This window comes from Desmodus rotundus, chromosome 4 (genome assembly GCF_022682495.2).
Source record: "Desmodus rotundus isolate HL8 chromosome 4, HLdesRot8A.1, whole genome shotgun sequence".
Lineage (NCBI taxonomy): Eukaryota > Metazoa > Chordata > Mammalia > Chiroptera > Phyllostomidae > Desmodus > Desmodus rotundus.
In genome coordinates this window covers 24,596,576-24,613,933 of record NC_071390.1, presented here as the reverse complement: position 1 = coordinate 24,613,933, position 17,358 = coordinate 24,596,576, and the positions used below count along the sequence as shown (strand labels likewise).

Genomic DNA, 17,358 nt, shown 5'->3' with positions numbered 1-17,358 from the left:
AAATGTGAGCTAATTATTACTTTCCAAAAAACTCTTCTTGAGATCCCAAACACCTTCTCACCTACTATCTAAGTGAGGAGGACAGAGCAAATGTCCTCATTTCACAGATGGAGAAACATGGGGTTCAGTGACACCCCCAAGGTCATACAGTTGGTTGATGGGCAGAAGGCAGGAAATCCAACTCTTAGCCCAGGAGCCTCCTCTGTAGCGCTGCTCTTAAAACTGTCTGTGAGGCTCATGTGGAGGGAACAGGGGTGCTGCACCCAAAGCACTGAGCCCAGGGGGAGCAGGAAGGCCACTGTTAGGTCAGTGGGGTTGTAATCTGTTACAACACCAGGGAGGAGGAAAGGGAAATTGAGGCCTAACCTACTAGCCCAAAGAGGAAGTGGATGGTCTGGGTGCTCAAACCCTGGGGGAGGGAGAAGGCCTTTATCACCCGGGGCAGCCCATCCTGACCATTATGCTGGAGCTGCAGCTGCTCCAGAGGGTTTCCCTGAGTTCTAGAGCTGCAGTAAAGCCCAGGCTTTGGACTTAGGCAGCCTGCCTTTGGGGCCGCATCTAGGTGTGACTGGGGCAGGGGGTTGAACTTTCTGAGCCACGGTTTCCTCTTCTAAAAATGGGGCTGCTGTTCCAAGGCTAAAATGAAATAATGCGCGCAGAATGCTTAGCACCATACGCAGAACATCACTGTTGCAGAAGCCCGAGTGTCCCTCAGCTTTGGAGCACTGACATTCCGTTTGACCAAAGAGGAGTTTTTAGCAAAAGAGATGGCTTTCTAGAGTGAATCTGAGGAAACAAGTACATGGCCTGATGTGCTGAAGGGGAACAGTGTTTCCTTCCCAGTGCGAAGAGGACTGAAATCTGGGAATGGCGGATGAGCTCCTGTTCAAAGGCCAAGACCGTCCCCAAGGTGGAGTCCGCCCTTTTTCCCACCTGACAGTAGGTATCCATAACTGGCAGAGTGAGTCTGGGTGAAGAGAAACGTGATCACCACTCTAACTAGGCATCCTGAGGCCCAGAAATTCATCCTTACTCCAAAATTAAACCTTTCTTCACTTGCCACTTCAACCCTGCCCCCATTCTGGCCCCCATTCTGGTCAGGACCCCTCTTTTGATAAGGAATCACATTCAGCTGCTGTAACCGAGACCTGGCTACAGTGGCTTAAACACACAGGGTTAATTCTTTCATATCCAGGAAATAAGGAGGTAGATGGGAAGATCAGGCTGGCATGGTGGCTCCACAGAGTCTTCAGGATCCTTGGCTTCCTCTGCTTTTCTGCTTTACTTTCCACACTGTGTGACTTCCATCCTCAGTGTCACCTCATACTCCAAAGATGGGCTGCAGGAGCTCCAACCATCACATTCACAATCCAGGCTGATGCCTGGACTCAGTAAGAAGGAAGGGAGGAAAAGCCAAAAGGCTCACAGCCTAGCCAAGTCATCTCCCTTTAAACCAGTTCCACTTACATCTGATTGGCCAGAAATTAGTAATTTAATTGAATGTAGCTGCAGAAAGGGCTGGGAAATACAGTCTTTTAGTTTAGTGCATTGCAGCCTTCTACCCTCCCTTCAAATAAAATCCAGTCCCCAATGGGGCCTTGTCTAGAAGAAAGGTTGGCCCTTTTCAAATTCACCAATGACACCATAGAGGCTAGCAGTAGCCCTAGAAGTGAGGATAAATTACTCCCAGGAAGACAATATTCCAGAATATGAGTGTGTCTAAGGAAAAGACCACCTCTCAATATGTAAAACAAAAGCTGCATCTGTTACTTAAGGAGGCAGGGCAATGACTATTAGGGGCGATCTCTTTGAGGGAGACGAAAGTGATCCAGGTGCTGGGACGTGTGCAGGTCAGCGATGGGCACGTGCAGAGGAGGGGAGTTTAGGGACTGGTTGACAAACCACGGTGTGGCTGTTGCTGATTGGCTGGCTTACAGAAGCATGCCCACTGAGGCAAACTGCCATTGTTCAGTTAAAAGATGAGTTGTCATTGATTAAATGGTTTAAAACGTGGGAGTGATTACTTGTTGCCATGGCAACAGGCAACTGGCAGTCTCTCCTTGGGTATGAGAACTTTTTTTTCTCCAAGTGTTAGTTAGCTCAAATCATTCACCCTCCCACGGTTACTTTAGCAGTGGGCCATGTTCACTCAGGGTGACAAATCTCCAGAAGGATTTAGAGGCTGCCTGGGGTGAGAGGCACCTGCCTGGTCCATGATGTGGCCACAAGGCCCAGTTCCTGTCATCTCTCTCCAAGATCCTGGGGTGGGGGGTACCCAATGCAAGGATCAGGGGGATTAGTTTTATAGCAGAGGAGGGCCCTGGCCCAGGGTCATGTATCAAATCAGAAATGGGACCTAGGAGCCTGGACTCCCAGTCACTTGTCTCAGAAGGCGATGTGAGGCACCAAGAGAGCATGGGGACCTGACTCCACTGAGGCCTCTGCATCCCTCCTTCACGCCTCTCCCTTCGCTCAGCGAGAACCATGTGCGCTTGCCTAACCACACCCCTGCGGGTCACCACAGAGCCGTCTGGGGAGGCTCGGAGCTGTGTCGGGACCGGCACTGGAAGCAGACAGCTGTTCTGCTGCAGCACAGCAGCCATTTTGCATCCCCCCGAAGCTCTCCACTCACACCCACTTCCCTGTCATTGAGCAATGGCTTTGGGTGGCCAGGCTAGTGTGCTTTTACTGTTGTTTTTATCTTAAAGTAACATTTAAAGCTTTTTAAAAAAGCTTCATTGAGATATAGCTCACATAGTATTCACTTCACCCATTTGAAGTGTGCAATTTCATGGGTTTTGGTACCATCGCGGATATGTGCAACCATCACCACAGTCAATTTTATTTTATTTTTAAAAAAATTTTAAAGAATGTGTTTACTTAATTTTAGAGAAAGGGAAAGGAAGGTAGAAAAAGAGGGAGAGAAACATCGATCGGTTGCCTGTTGCACTCCCCCAACTGGGAACCTGGCCCACAACCCAGGCACGTGCCCTGACCGGGAATCGAAGCAGAGACATTTTGGTTTGCAGGACGATGCCCAACCCATAAGCTATACCAGTCAGGGTACCACAGTCAATTTTAGAACATTTCATCACGTCACAGAGAAACCCAATATTCCTTATTTATCACCCCTCAGCCCCCCAGCCCTAGGCAGCCACTAGTCTACTTCCCATCTCTATAGATTGACCTGTTCTGGACATTTCATATAAATGGAATCATACAGTATGTCACCTTTTGTGTCTGACTTCTTTTTAAAAATTTTTTTTTATTTATCGATTTGAGAGGGAGAGAGATAGAAAAATCAGTTTGCTGTTCCACTTAGTTTTGCATACATTGGTTGACTCTGCGTGTGCCCTGACTGGGGATGGAACCCACAACCTCCATGTATCGAGACAACGCTAACCAACTGAGCTACCTGGCCAAGGCATGTCTGATTTCTTTTACTGAGCATGCTTCCAAGGTTCATCCATGTAGCATGTATCCGTGCTTTATTCTTGTTTATGACTGAACAGCATTCCACTGTATGGAGATACCACATTTCGTTTCTCCGTTCTTCAGTGGGTGAAAATTTGGGTTGCTTCCACTTTTGGCTGTTGTGAATAGTGCCACTGTAAACATTTGTGTAGGGGTTTTTGTGTGGACATAAGCTTTCGTCGTCTTGAGTGTACACCCGGGAGTGCAGTTGCAGATCAGATGGTAACTCGCCTTTAACCATTAGAGGAACTCATGAGGGTTTCTGATGGTTTTTTCTCTTGTTCATGTTTCTTAGGCTGGACAACCCTGAGCCAGCTCCTGCTGTCACCTCTGGGAGACAGGCATTTTCCTCCATTGCAGTCAGAATATACCAGCACCCCTGCCCTACCCCTGGCAAAATCCTCAACAGGAATATTGGAAACCTGGTCACCTTGCTGCTGGCTGACAGGTACCATTCATAGTTTTCCTCAGGAAGTAGTCACTAAGTGCTGACCTACAAACACTCTGACAAATTTATAGAATGTACTTGTGGCGGCCATGAGAATATGCCCCTAGGGTCTCATACAGCTGACTGACCGAGGGTCTCCTCTGGGTCACTCTGAAGCCCCTCACAGCACTTAGATGGAGGTCATGATGCCTATGGGCCATCCAGCCATGACTCAGTAGCCCCCATCAAGGACACGAATGTTGGCCTGGTCAGGGGAGACCAGGGACTTCTCTGAGGGGTGATTTTGGCTCAGAGATTCCCCAACAGCCGGGCTGAATTTCCCTCAGCAATGCACTGCAGCCTAAGATGCTTCCACCCACCCAAACTTCCTTCTTTCCTCCCTTCACTTGGGCCACGCCTACTCTGCCAGCCTTGTCTTATCCCCTCCGCATTTCCTGTCTCAGGCATACACTCTATGTAAATCATGTCTTGGCAACTGCTTCTCAGAGATCCTGGACTAACACACTACTAACCTCCCAGCCATTCCCTAAATATACCACAAATTATTCTCAAATTAACAAAGTGTCTACCTGTTTTATACTTAGAATTTAATTAAAAACAAAAATGTAGACAGGAAAACAGTTTTATGTGAAGCAAAGTATAAGAATCAAAAGGGTTTGCTTATTGTCCAGCTTTGAGCATTTTTTAAAAATTATTTATTTTTAGACAGAGTGGAAGGGAGGGAGAAAGAGAGGGGAAGAAACATCAGTGTGTGAGAGATACACCAATCGGTTGCCTCTCACACGCCCCTCACTGGGGACCTGGCCCACAACCCACGCATGTGCCCCAACCAGGAATCGAACCAGCTACACTCTGTTTCTCAGGCCAGTGCTCAATCCACTGAGCCACACCAGCCAGCACTGGCTTTGGGCATTTTTATGCCAATTTTTATCATCACAGTTATCACACACAGGGTCTGGAGACAGAGGGCCTGGTGTGCCCCTGATGATTTCTTTTTAGAGACTGAATGAGTTCCTTAATCCAGAAAAAAGGGCTTGTACTATGGCCCGGCCAGACACTCCAGTCTGAAGCTTGGTTTTCAGGTCAGAGCAGAAGGGGGTGGGTGGGGGTGGGAGGTTGCCATCAGGGGAGCCCTAAGATGCCACAAGCCTGCAGCCAAAGTCTCCTCTTTCTTTCCCAGTAGCACCAATTCTGTGTTCATCTTCAGACAGTGACCTGAGAGGGCTGGAGCATGCATTTTATCCCTCCTTGAAGCACTGCTTTCTTTCCTAGAAGCTTAGAGTCTTGAGGCCTAAGCCACCATCATCTGGGCTCACTCCCTCTCTAAGGCAGAAATCCTCTCCTCCTCAGACACCCGGGACGCCTGGACATCCGGCAGTGAGCTCACAAGATGTTCAACAAGTAAAGATATGTGGTGTCTTGACAGGCAGTCCCGTGAGTGGGCAGCCGCCCCTCCTTCCGCTCAGCAGAAGACTTGGTTTGCCTCACCACAATTCTAAATCGGGTCTTTCTCTCAGTGTTTGGAGCTTGCAAACGGAGATACTCTTCCGTGGCAAAAGGGAGGCTCAGAGGGGCCTTTGTTGTTTTAAGGGACAGTGAAGGGTAACGGGGCTGTGACCACTGATGATTCTAGTGTGAGTTTTTGTCACTGCTTAACCAATAAGCTGGCTGTTTGAAAGCTGTTAGAGTCTTGGGAATTTCCCTGAGGCCTGAGGAATTAAAGCACTGAGCTAGGAGGGCAGCTGTCTGTCCTAAGGGTGTAGAGACTGGCTGGAGGCCTGGCAGAGAAGAGCGCTGCGGGGGATGAGTGCCACTGGCTCAGGAGACTCTGAGAGCACAGATGCTCAAGCCCACACTCTATGCAGCAAGGGGATTTAGTGGCCACGGTTGCTCCCTGAAGGACAGAGAGGAAGGGCAATGACCTGGTTAGAAGTCTCGGGCTACTCTGTGATCAGAGTCCCTCGCACCTGCTTTGTTCTCAGAATATGTGAACGTGTCTGGAATCAGTCCTGACAAATGTCTGTGTGTCTTGTCAATAGAGATAACAATTAAAAATTTAAAAAGTGTAGTAGCAGGCAAAACACACTGGTTTATCCTTACCCTTACTGACATTTGAGAAATCACCTTGGCTTTACAGGCTCTAAGCTTCTTCCCGGATTTGTGATGCTGCGATCGATGCTGCAATAGATGCTGAACGGAAGGCCACGAATCCTGGCTTCCAGCTGCAGAGCCTTGACGGTCCTCACAATGGTCCTTCCCATTCCGCTTGCTCTTCATATCTCTCTGGGCTCTTGCCTCTCTTCCTGATGCAGCAAACGCCAACTTGGGGGCTTCTCCATACATCATCTCTGACTTCTCACTGATGAATGTGGTCCTCTGCCTATCTCCTTATGCTTTGAGTGGTTTGCCTCACTTTCCTCATCTGTTACATGAGAACTGGGGATGCCGGGAGGTGGGGCTTTCAGCTGAGGATTTCCAAGGTCTCTTCCAGTTCAGACAGTCAAGGATACTGAGGGAGTCTACTAAGGGAAAGGCATCATGCTACGTGCATGTGCCCATCCTCAAGGAGTTTCTAGTTGAGTAGGTCTGATACATACATTTAAAAAACCACCACAAAACTCTAATGATCAAGGTAGATATCCTGTGAGGCTTGTGAAATTATCAGAGTTCCTCAGAATTCCAAAGAGATGATAGACTCCTTCAAGAGGCAGAGAGAGTTGGTGAAAAAAATAAAATAGGATTCCTGAACTCCTTCCAGGCTGGTGGCACAGATGCCCTTGGCCTCCTGCCCAAAGTATCCTAATTATCCCAGTTACAATCCCATTAGGCAAACCATCCCCTTCCATCCTGCTGGAATGGAAGTCTATCCATGGACCTCCAGATTCACACCCTTTTAAAAAAAAATTTATTTTTTGAGACTTTATTTTATTTTTAGAGGGGAAGGGAGGGAGAAAGAGAAGAAGAGAAACGTGAATGTATGAGGGATACATCGATCTGTTGCCTCTCGCACGCCCTAACTGGGGACCCAGCCAGCAACCCAGGCATGTGCCCTGACTGGGAATCGAACTGGCAACCTGAAGGGTGTTGTGATAGGCTGGCACTCAGTCCACTGAGACACACCAGCCAGGGCTCACACCCTTTGAAATTGTGCCCTTCGTTAAATCTTTCTTGCCTTCTTGATCACACTGCTAATAATATTTCTTATTAACATGTGAATAATCTATTGTTATTTTTGACTGTTTGCTAGGCACAGCACTAAGTGCTTCTCACAAACATCTCCTTTGTTTCTCACGAGAACGCTTTAGGTGGTTATAAATATTATTGTCCCAGTTTACGGAGGGCAAAAGTGAGGATGAGAAGTTGAGTGACCCATCTTAGGTCTCACAGTTAGCCAGAAACAGAGATATAGCTGAACTCAGATCTCTCCCTTCTCACACTTTCTGTTCATTCCAGAAATGTGAGACCCAGCTAGATAAAAACATAGAAACCTTGAATAGAATCAGACAGCAGGGTGAGGAGAAAGAAACATGGCAGGAGTTAGACTGGGAACGTGGATTAGGGCCCAAGCAGAGGACGAAAAGTGTGGTCTGGAAAGCCAATGTTAAGCTCTCCCTGGGAGGGCTTGGGCATCAGGTTGGGATGACCAAACCGCAGGAAAGACCAGAGGGAGAACTTCCTAAGAGGAAGTCTTTCAGGTTCTCCCATTTGGGCCATACCTGCAGTTTGAACAGAGAGTCCGTCCAGCACAGTTCCTGCTTTGCAGCCCTGGAGTTTTTTTGAGCTCTGGGTACAGCTACTAGTGCTGGATTCACCCCGGTCATCTCTCCAGTCATGGAATGCCATCTTCTCCCAGCTGCAGAGGTCAGAGGCAGTAGAACATTGTGGTTTCTCATCTATTTCTGAGCTGTGACTTTGGATACACTATTACTCTGGGTCTGTTTTCTCATTTGTGGAATGGAGCTGTAACAGCCACTACATTATATGAATTGCTAGAGGGTTGAGATAATACATTTAAAAAGTTGACACACTAAAGCAATAGCAATTATGATGATTTATCTACAAGCCAATCTTATGTGTTTTGGTTCGTGTTGTTCCCAAAGCACCTTTTTCTCTGCTTTTCAAATCCTTCCCATTCTTCAAAGTCAACAAATGATTAAAATGTGGAGGCCATAGAGAGTAGCAGGTAAGAGTGTGCATGGATTTGGGAGCCCAGCCAGCCTAGGCTTGAATCCTGGATCCTGTAACCTTGGACAAGTGACCTCGTCTCTCAGTTTCCTCATCAGGAATGGGAAAACCTGCCTCATAGGATCATTATGAGGATTTGAGGAGTAAATGAGTTAACCTTTGCAAAACACTTATAACACTGCCTGGTACATAGTAGTTGCTTCATGAGTGTGTGTTAAAAACTTTCTAGAATCTGTCAAGATATAGCACACAGTACAATTTCATTGTGGCATGGGCAGCACAGAGCTGTCCACAGCAGCACATACTTAAACTGCTGATTGGGTGGAGGAACAGGCGGAGGCTCTCCTCTTTCTGGAATATTTAAAGGGTGCTAGGGCTTGCTTCTCTGTTGGAGACCCAGGAGGTCTAAAGGCTGAGGGAGACTAGGAGGTGCGGGATAAAGAGCTCTGCATTAAAGAGCATGGCTTTGGAACCAGCGGTAACAGCCCCGTTTCCTTGCGTGTAAAACCGATCAGTGCCCACCGAAATGACATCAATACAGCTATTTACCGAGCATCTTCCAGGTAAATGGGCACGCGCTAAGTATTTATGATGTCCATTTACAGAGGAGGCTGGGCGAAGTTACACGAATTGCCCAAAGACAGAGAACAAGTAGAATAAAAGCATGAAGATTTGTAAATGAATCAAGTTCTGTGCGTAGTGGCCTAAGAGCGATTCAAATGACAAGGGCTATTACAATGAAAGGCTTATGAATGATAGCTAACTAGAAGGGCCGGGTGCCTTTCGAACACCCTGGTAGGCCGGCACGCCTCAGCACCGCCCAAGGGTCCCGCTGCCCACGGTGCTTACGTGAGCTCCGTGACTGCTGCTGCGGGCCGGACAGCAGAAGCCGCATGCGCCCTGGAGCACCAGGGCTCATCTCCCCGCCCCGCCCCAGCGGGGGCCGCAGCGCCAGCACTGGACGCATGCGCACACCCGGAGGGCGACAGTGGTTCCCAGCGAGTGGAAAGATTTAGGGCGAGCAACTGTGCTCGAGTCAGGCGGCGGGGCGCTAGCGCGCAGGCGCGGCCAGGGCCCCGCCGGGCTGCCACTCCGGAATCTCGGCGAGCCCCAGTTAGCATCGCACTCTGCACCTCCGCCATGGCCGCCTACAAGCTAGTGCTGATCCGGCACGGCGAGAGCGCGTGGAACCTGGAGAACCGTTTCAGCGGCTGGTACGACGCTGACCTGAGCCCTGCGGGGCACGAAGAGGCGAAACGTGGCGGGCAGGCGCTGAGAGGTGCGGAGCGGGCAGGGCTGTGGGTGAGGGTGCGAAGGCCCGAGCCGGCACCCCTCGGTCAGGGCCTCCTGACTTGTCCCCGCGCCCTCTCGGAGAGGGCCGAGACCTTGGACTTCATCTCGCCAGCATTTTATTTTGCACTTGAGAAAATGGGCCTGCGGTGGCGCGGGGGGAGGGGCGGGGGTCGGGGGTCGGGCTTGCTCAAGGTCACCCAGTAGAGTGTGAGGGGCCGCGTGCCAGGAAGTGGACTCGGGGCAACCGCCCCGCAGCGGATTGCGCTCTCCACGACACCGTCTTGCGAAATTCTCCTTTTTAGTCTGAGCATTTAGTAATTCGGGGACAGGTGGTCAAATTGAATGCCCGGTGTCCTCCAGCACCTGTAACCGAGCCTTCTTAAGAGACTGCTGTGGATCCTGTGAAGTGACGGGCCACACGCTTATCTCTCCTGTGGAGGGAGTGGCGCAGAGCTGGGGGGATCCGGCAGGCATCAATAAACCAAGAAATGCACGTTCTTGGGTAGGCCTTCGCTGCTCAGCGGTATTCCACAAATCCTGTGCCCAAAATGTATCCGCAAATATAACTGAATGAATGAATGAATGGAGTCGATCCTCTCCACAGCTCTATAAAGTATGCAGATTTTATACTCCTCCCCACCATCCCTTCCTGGCCCTCTTTTGTAGTTGGGTTAGTGAGGATTGGAAAGATGACTTGTCCAAGGTCATATCTTATTCCTAGTCCAGTGCCTTGGCCTCAGTTCTGGGGTTGAGTAACCCGGTGGGTGTGAGGAACTGGTAGGCTGCTGGGCAGAGTGGAAGTGGCAGTGAGATAAGCTTGCCTAGGCAGGGTTGCCCCCTGTGGCAGATAGGTCTGTGATTTTGAAATGCTAATAAGGGAGCATTCCCTGCTGCCAGCAAATGGAAGAATCTTTGGACTGAGGAGGTGCTTTGGCCAGGTCTGGCTCTGCTCCCTCCTAACCCGTGGACAAAGAAACAGTCATTTAAAAGGGCCACTGATGCCTGGTTGATGTGGAACAGATATTTGGCCTCAGGTTGCCCTCTCTAGCTTTTTGCCTTCACTGTAGATCCTTTTGAAATAAAGCAAAGTTTTGGAAAGTCTGGGAAATGTAATCTTGCTGCAGGTGTGGGAATGCTTTGGGATGGCTGGGGTGACCTCATACTGTTCAGGAGAGGAGGGGAAAGCAAAGTGCTGGTGAAGGAGGCCATTTTCTCTCCTGCTGCCCAGCAGGAAGAACTATGGGTTGGTCTGGGGTGGTTTGCTGATGGCAAAGAAATTGTAGCTGTGCTCTAAGACTGATCAAAAGGTTAAATTTGTAATGGGAAAATAACAGACCCTCTTTCAGTTTTTAAGTAAATGCTGGTAGCATTAGTTTTATTTTTTAGGTAGCATTAGTTTTTAAAAGTCCCATTAAAATTTTTACTATGGTAAAAATTTAAAATTTTTAGGTAGGTAAATTTAAAATACCTACTGTGGGAATCACAGATGATTATATTAAAAAATGAAAGCTTAAAAGCAAAACTCTGAACGATGAAGACCTTTATGAATAATCTAATAATATAAAAGACCTAAAATAAATACATTAAGTTCATCAGGGCTTTAAGTGATAGCAGTGCCCTGGCTGGTGTGGCTCAGTGGATTGAGTGCCAGCCTGCGAACCAAAGGGTTGCTGGTTCGATTTCCAGTGGGGACTCATGCCTGGGCTGCTGGCCAGGTCCCCAGTGGGGGGCGCGTGAGAGGCAACAGATCGGTGTCTCTCTCACACATCCACGTTTCTCTCCTCTTTCTCCCTCCCTTCACCTCTAAAAATAAAGTCTCAAAAAATAAATTAACTTTTTAAAAAAGGGTGTGAATCTGGAGGTCCATGGACAGACTTCCCATTGCACATTGATGTTTCCTCCTTCCCTTCCCTTCTCTCTAAAAATAAACAAACAAAATCTTTAAAAAAAGTGATAGTAGGGTCTGTATACTCTTGAATCTGATTCCAGGAGGAAGCTAGTGAGAACTGAGTTTTCCCTTGCAATCTTGCTCCTGGGGGAGGATGGAGTCCACACCACACCACACCCGCAAATCCATCCCTGGGAGTGCCCCAGACTATGCTTTGATGAGCAAGTTAAAGGAAGAGACTTTAGAGTTGTGTTAAAGAGTCCTAAGGGGAACTGCTTTTCTCCTTGGGGACCTATCTGTGTATCCCATTTTTGTGTTCCATTAAGAGTGGAAATAATTGCAGTGAAATAACCAGTTGCTTTGCAGCATGGGAGCTGAGACTTGCACTATGGGTTGTTGCTTCCCAGTGATTCAGCCTTTTATTGGGGCGCCTTTCTTCCCCTTAAGGTTAGGGAGGAGATGGTAGCTGAGCTTACTGGGACTTGTCCTGAGGCTCAGTGATGAGCTGTGTCCTTTTCCCTTGTGGGCGGTGGTGGTTTCCTAGTGATTAATCCTTTCTTCCCCCATCAGGGTAGTTTTTTTTGCTTCATTTTCAGTTGAATGACTGGCAGGAAAATTCACTTCACATTTCATTAATGACTGTTGGCAACCTCAATATGAGGCAATATCCAGGAAAGTGTGCTAAATTCCAAAGAAGGCTTTGTAGCCTCATGGAGGAAAACAGGACTGTTTTCTTGGCCTAACACATAAGGAAGAGCCGTATTCCCCCTTAAAGAGGGAGGGAGAATAATTTCTCATGAGACATGAAGTAAGATTAATCACTGTAACCTACTGGTTGGGCCAACAACTCTCTTTTTAAAAGATTTTATTTATTTTTAGAGAGAGGGGAAGGGAGGGAGAAAAAGAGGGGAAACATCAATGTGTGGTTGCCTCTCATGTGCCCCTTACTAGGGACCTGGCTGCAACCCGGGTATGTTTCCCTGACTGGGAATCAAACTGGCAACCCTTTGGTTCCCAGGCCGGCACTCAATCCACTGAGCCACACCAGCCAGGGCCCAAAATAAAGTCTTCAAATGTGTTTAATTAAAGCACAGCATTCTGGGGATGAGGACAGGCAGCACAGATGGCAGGTTAGTTGGTTGACAGTACATTGAGGCCTTAGGTTAAACGCATTTTTGGGAAACCACTGGGAGGTATGTCATCAACTATAGTGTAAGTTGACAAATTTTTATCTTCACTGAAGGCAGAATATTAGTTTTTCCTGCTGGAGTATACAAAATTGAATATTTAGCCCAATATTTTTCATTTGGACTACCTGTGTGGAGATTATATGTAAGAAAATCCTGACTCGAGTCAACCTGATTAGCTTACCACTTTGAACGTGTAATTTCCAGATGCTGGCTATGAGTTTGACATCTGCTTCACCTCAGTGCAGAAGAGAGCAATTCGGACTCTCTGGACAGTGCTGGATGCCATTGACCAAATGTGGCTGCCCGTAGTGAGGACCTGGCGCCTCAACGAGCGGCACTATGGGGGTCTGACTGGCCTTAATAAAGCAGAAACTGCTGCCAAGCATGGCGAGGCCCAGGTAAAGATCTGGAGGCGCTCCTATGATGTCCCACCACCACCGATGGAGCCTGACCATCCCTTCTACAGCAATATCAGTAAGGTACGTCCGACTCTGTACAAAGTGAGGTCTGGCTCATTCAACCTAGGACCAGGGAATGAGAGTCTGGGCCTCACTCTGTAGCTTTTATTAGTGCAGCCTAGTCCCACTGAGCTTATAATTTATGTTAAAATAATTCATTGTAATCCCCCTGCTCCAAGTAATGGCCTGCATTTGTTAAAAGGTTTAATTGATCGTTTGTTATATCTCCACTGCCATATTTTGTAAAACCCATCTATAGGGTAGGGCCTTCCAAAGCTGTTAAGACAGAATGAATTGGGAAGGGCCTTGTTCTCCTTTTCTAAGTTATGTTTCTTTGAACTGTTGGTTTTCCTAGTAGTGGGTGATAGGGGAGAGGGGCAGGACAATAATTCTCTCTTTCCCAAGTTCTCAGCTTCATTCTGTGCCCTGGGGAGAGACCTCTACCTATCACTCTGACCCCTTAGCGGGCAAGGAATGGGCAGAGCAGATGCAACTGCTACCAACCGAAGAGCGAGGATTGGGTTTGTTGTCGTTTAGGATCGCAGGTACGCAGACCTCACTGAAGATCAGCTCCCCTCCTGTGAGAGTCTGAAGGACACTATTGCCAGAGCCCTGCCCTTTTGGAATGAAGAAATAGTTCCCCAGATCAAGGAGGGGAAACGGGTGCTGATTGCAGCCCATGGCAACAGCCTTCGGGGCATTGTCAAGCATCTGGAGGGTATGTACGGTTTTCAGAGGGGCCCTCACAGAGGGATAAGCGGAAATGACACTAATCGGGGATTTAATTACTTAGTATGAAGGAAAACTTCTGGAAAGGGGTGGCGTTATGTTAGCCTTAGAGATAGTCTGGGTTGATTCCTAGAGGAAGCACACCCTGTACCCTTGTTTCTCAAAGCATCTTCTAGAGAAGCAGAGGTGGCCGGATCCCCTGGGGTCCCACTTCAGATCTGATTCAGAAGCTGCATCTCTCACCAGGTGATTGAGATACACATTAAAGTTTGAGATGCCCACCTCTAGGCTAGGATTGCCAGTTGAAATTGCTGATAAAATCCTCTTTAATCATACCTTAATCACAACCTGGCATAATGTCACACACAGATCTCAATTTGCATCTTTTTAAAAAAATCCTCATCCGAGGACATGTTTATTGATGTTAGAGAAAGGAAATGGGGGAGAGGGAGAGAGAAACATGCACAAACATTGATGTAAGAGAAACTTTGATCGGTTGCCACTGGTAAGAGCCCTGACTGCAGGCTGAACCCGCAACCTTTCGGTGAGCACAGGATGCTCCAGTCAATGGAGCCACCTGGCCAGGGTTCCAATTCGCATCTTAAGTTGTCTCACCTGAGAGTCTAGAGGCCAGATGCACTGATTTTTGGCCGACTGGACGGACTGCATAGTACACTTGAGATGCATTTAATTAAGTCCTGCTCCGCTGTGTGCTTTTGAGAGGTAGATCTTTGGGAGGTAGATCCGTGGTATACACCTTTCATACTTTTTCCTGCTTTGCAGTGGCTGAGAAGTAAGTATTGGGGGCACTCCTTGGGTGATCGATCTATGTAATACCGATTATTTCAAATTTCAGAAAGGGCATCTTGTTTTAATTCCTACCAAGGCCCTTTGTCACCTGGAAGATAAGTAGTAAACCTAAGGGGTGTTATGGAGTCCTATCTTGCTTGGCTAATCATGGTGGGCATTTTCAGGTCTCTCTGAAGAAGCTATCATGGAGCTGAACCTGCCAACTGGTATTCCCATTGTCTATGAATTGGACAAGAACTTGAAGCCCATCAAGCCCATGCAGTTCCTGGGGGATGAAGAGACCGTCCGTAAAGCCATGGAGGCTGTGGCTGCCCAGGGCAAGGCCAAGAAGTGAAGGCGAGCAGGCAGAACACTTTCCCAAGCACACCCTCCCTGCCCATCCCATTCCTCTGCATCTCTCCTGTGCACATGTCACACTGACCACATCTGTAGGCATCTTAAGTTATAGCTGTGGTTGGGGACCAGTGGCTCCTAATTTTGTTTCAGCCATTTTGTCTCTTGCACCCACTCCCTTCATGCAATCTAGTCAGAATGGCACCTCTGGGGCCTGGGGCCTCAGTCCAAGCTGAGAGAAGACTCTTACTCAAGAGAGTCCAGGAGTAGTAAAACTCTGTTGTTTTTTGCTAGTGCTTTTTTTTTTTTTTTTTAATACTAAGGACCTGCTTGAGTAGGGGGATAGGGAGGAACCGTGCTAAGGTGTGACCAATGAGGAGGCAAGAGAGACTTTGTGTTCCCAGAAGTCCTGTGTTATTCCAGAGTCAGGTGACTGATGGGGGTGGGGGGGGCCCTCTAGTCATTCCAGCAGAAGAAGAATGCATGGTGATTCAAGCTAACGTTTCCTCCCTGGCCCCAGAAAAGCTGGCTCCAGAAGACTGGGATCAATTCTGAATGTTTGTTTTGCATCTACTTTTACAAAAAAAGTATATATACATATAAAAAAAATACAAAACAAAAACCCTCCTGGGGTTTCTACTGGCGGTTGAAATATTCCCACATGTGATCATCACAAAACAGACCATTCCTCATGTCAGGGTGGGATAAGCTCCTTGACTGGTCCGGGGTAGGAGTTCGTCCTGCTGTGTGTTTTAGAACCACCCCCCGCCTTACTGTTTCATCACCGTGAAACGTCTGTAGGTTCCAGGTGTGTGTCTATCTGATTTCTGAATCATGTTCCAGTTGCTTGGCCCTGCCACTTGGGCCCAGCACACGTTTTGAGCATGACTACTAAATCTTTTTTCCAGATCAATATAATAAAGGAGTCATGTGCAATATTTTTGTGTGATGTGTAATCTCTCTCGTCTGAGGAAATCAGCTTGAACATTCAACTTGAAATGTCTCATTATCCAAGTCCTTGTACGATAGGTTAAGAGGTTCAGAACACCCAGTTATGACTTTACAGAGCCTGGTCCAAAATTGTGTATTTTCGTAGGTTTTCCGCTTCAGGCTGGAGAGCTGAGGGTGGGGGTGGGCAGGGAGGTCTTCCTGGCTGAGTTCTCCATTCCTGGTGCCTTTACAGCTCTTGCTCAGTGGTGCTAGTTACCAGATACTCCTTGACTGGAAAGTCAAATTCTGAAACTACTGGGCCCTCTTTAGAGTAAGGTAAGCTTGACCAGTTTTTAAAAAGCCAATCCTTTTCTATTAGTAACTTGCAGGCTTGTGTTGCACCTTTGTGGCTCTAGAATTTTTTTAAAAAAAGATTTTATTTTCAGAGGGGGGAGAGGGAGAAAGAAACATCAGTATGTGAGAGAAACATCAATCAGTTGCCTCTCACACCCCCAAGTGGGGACCTGGCCAGCAACCCAGGCATGTGCCCGGCCTAGAATCGGGACCTTTTAGTTCTCAAGCTTGCACTGTAACCACTGAACAACACCAGCCAGCAGCCCCAGAAGTTTTAACCCTGTCAGTCAATTAACATCCTCAAAAATCTCATAACCTCCTAAAATGACGATGCAGCAGAATAATTACATTATAATACACAACTGGGGAGAGGCACTGCTCACATTTACTTTCTCTCGGGCCTTTGAAAAGGTTGCTGGAATGTAAGATAGTCCATAAGGACTTTCTCTGCTACTAGGAAGAAGTAACATCTGTTAAGCTAGAATGAAGTTCCCCTGTACCAGCCACTGGATGAGGCACGTAACATACAAAATCTGTAATACTGACCACCTCAGAAAGGTCTGGTTTCCCCAGTTTACAGAAAACAGGCCGAAAGAGATGTAGAAACTTGCCAGAAGGTATACTACTGAATACTTAAACTCAGGTGAAAGACTTTAGTTCAACTAAATCAAGGTCCTTATTCTAAAATTTAAATATTTTCGAGCACCTTCCTTATAGGTTTAGTTTATTTGATATACACAGTAACCCAAGGAAGACCTTGGGTAATTTAAGTCTCCAACAGCCTGGTGGGACGTGAGTTTGCTTTGCCTGCACTGAATCTTAGACCAAGTTGGTAATTGGTTTGATCAAGTGCCCTTCACCCAAGTCAGACGTAGTCTTGGATCAATGTTACTCTATGTCCCGACATCTCTTGAGCCTACAGCAGCCTCCATTCCTCACAACTTTATAGAGGCTCTCACTAGAACTGCCTTATGAGCAAGAAATGACAGCAATTCAGCATCACTTCCTATTACCACTAGGAGGACAACTACAATCCTCCTAAGACAGTGCTTCTTAGCACATCAGAATCACCCGTGGAGCTGAAAGAAAAATCCCCCAAAAACCTAACCACCTGCTCTGGGCTCACCCTGTGAGATGTGAAAGCAGAGCTAGGGCACCTGCTTCCCCCCAACCCCCTTTAGAGCTTTATAGGCAATTCTGATGTTCCTAATCCAGGCTGAAAACCACTTCTCCAAGACACAGCATCCTCATTTCTAGAACCAACTT

The 17,358-nt window shown here is 47.6% G+C and overlaps 1 protein-coding gene across 1 annotated transcript; it reads left to right on the top strand.

Moving 5' to 3' along the window:
* Window positions 1-9,112: 9,112 nt before the first annotated feature.
* PGAM1 (phosphoglycerate mutase 1) lies at window positions 9,113-15,746 on the top strand. The gene is made up of 4 exons (XM_053922703.2): window positions 9,113-9,386; window positions 12,683-12,957; window positions 13,474-13,654; window positions 14,640-15,746. The coding sequence occupies exons 1-4, from the start codon at window positions 9,248-9,250 to the stop codon at window positions 14,807-14,809; spliced, it is 765 nt and encodes a 254-aa protein (XP_053778678.1). The 5' UTR covers window positions 9,113-9,247; the 3' UTR covers window positions 14,810-15,746.
* Window positions 15,747-17,358: the final 1,612 nt, after the last annotated feature.

Coding starts and splice junctions, on each gene's coding strand:
- PGAM1 (XM_053922703.2), top strand. CDS start 9,248: ATGGCCGCCTACAAGCTAGTGCTGATCCGGCACGGCGAGAGCGCGTGG. Junction 9,387..12,682: donor TGGCGGGCAGGCGCTGAGAG/GTGCGGAGCGGG, acceptor TGTAATTTCCAG/ATGCTGGCTATGAGTTTGAC. Junction 13,655..14,639: donor CATTGTCAAGCATCTGGAGG/GTATGTACGGTT, acceptor GGGCATTTTCAG/GTCTCTCTGAAGAAGCTATC.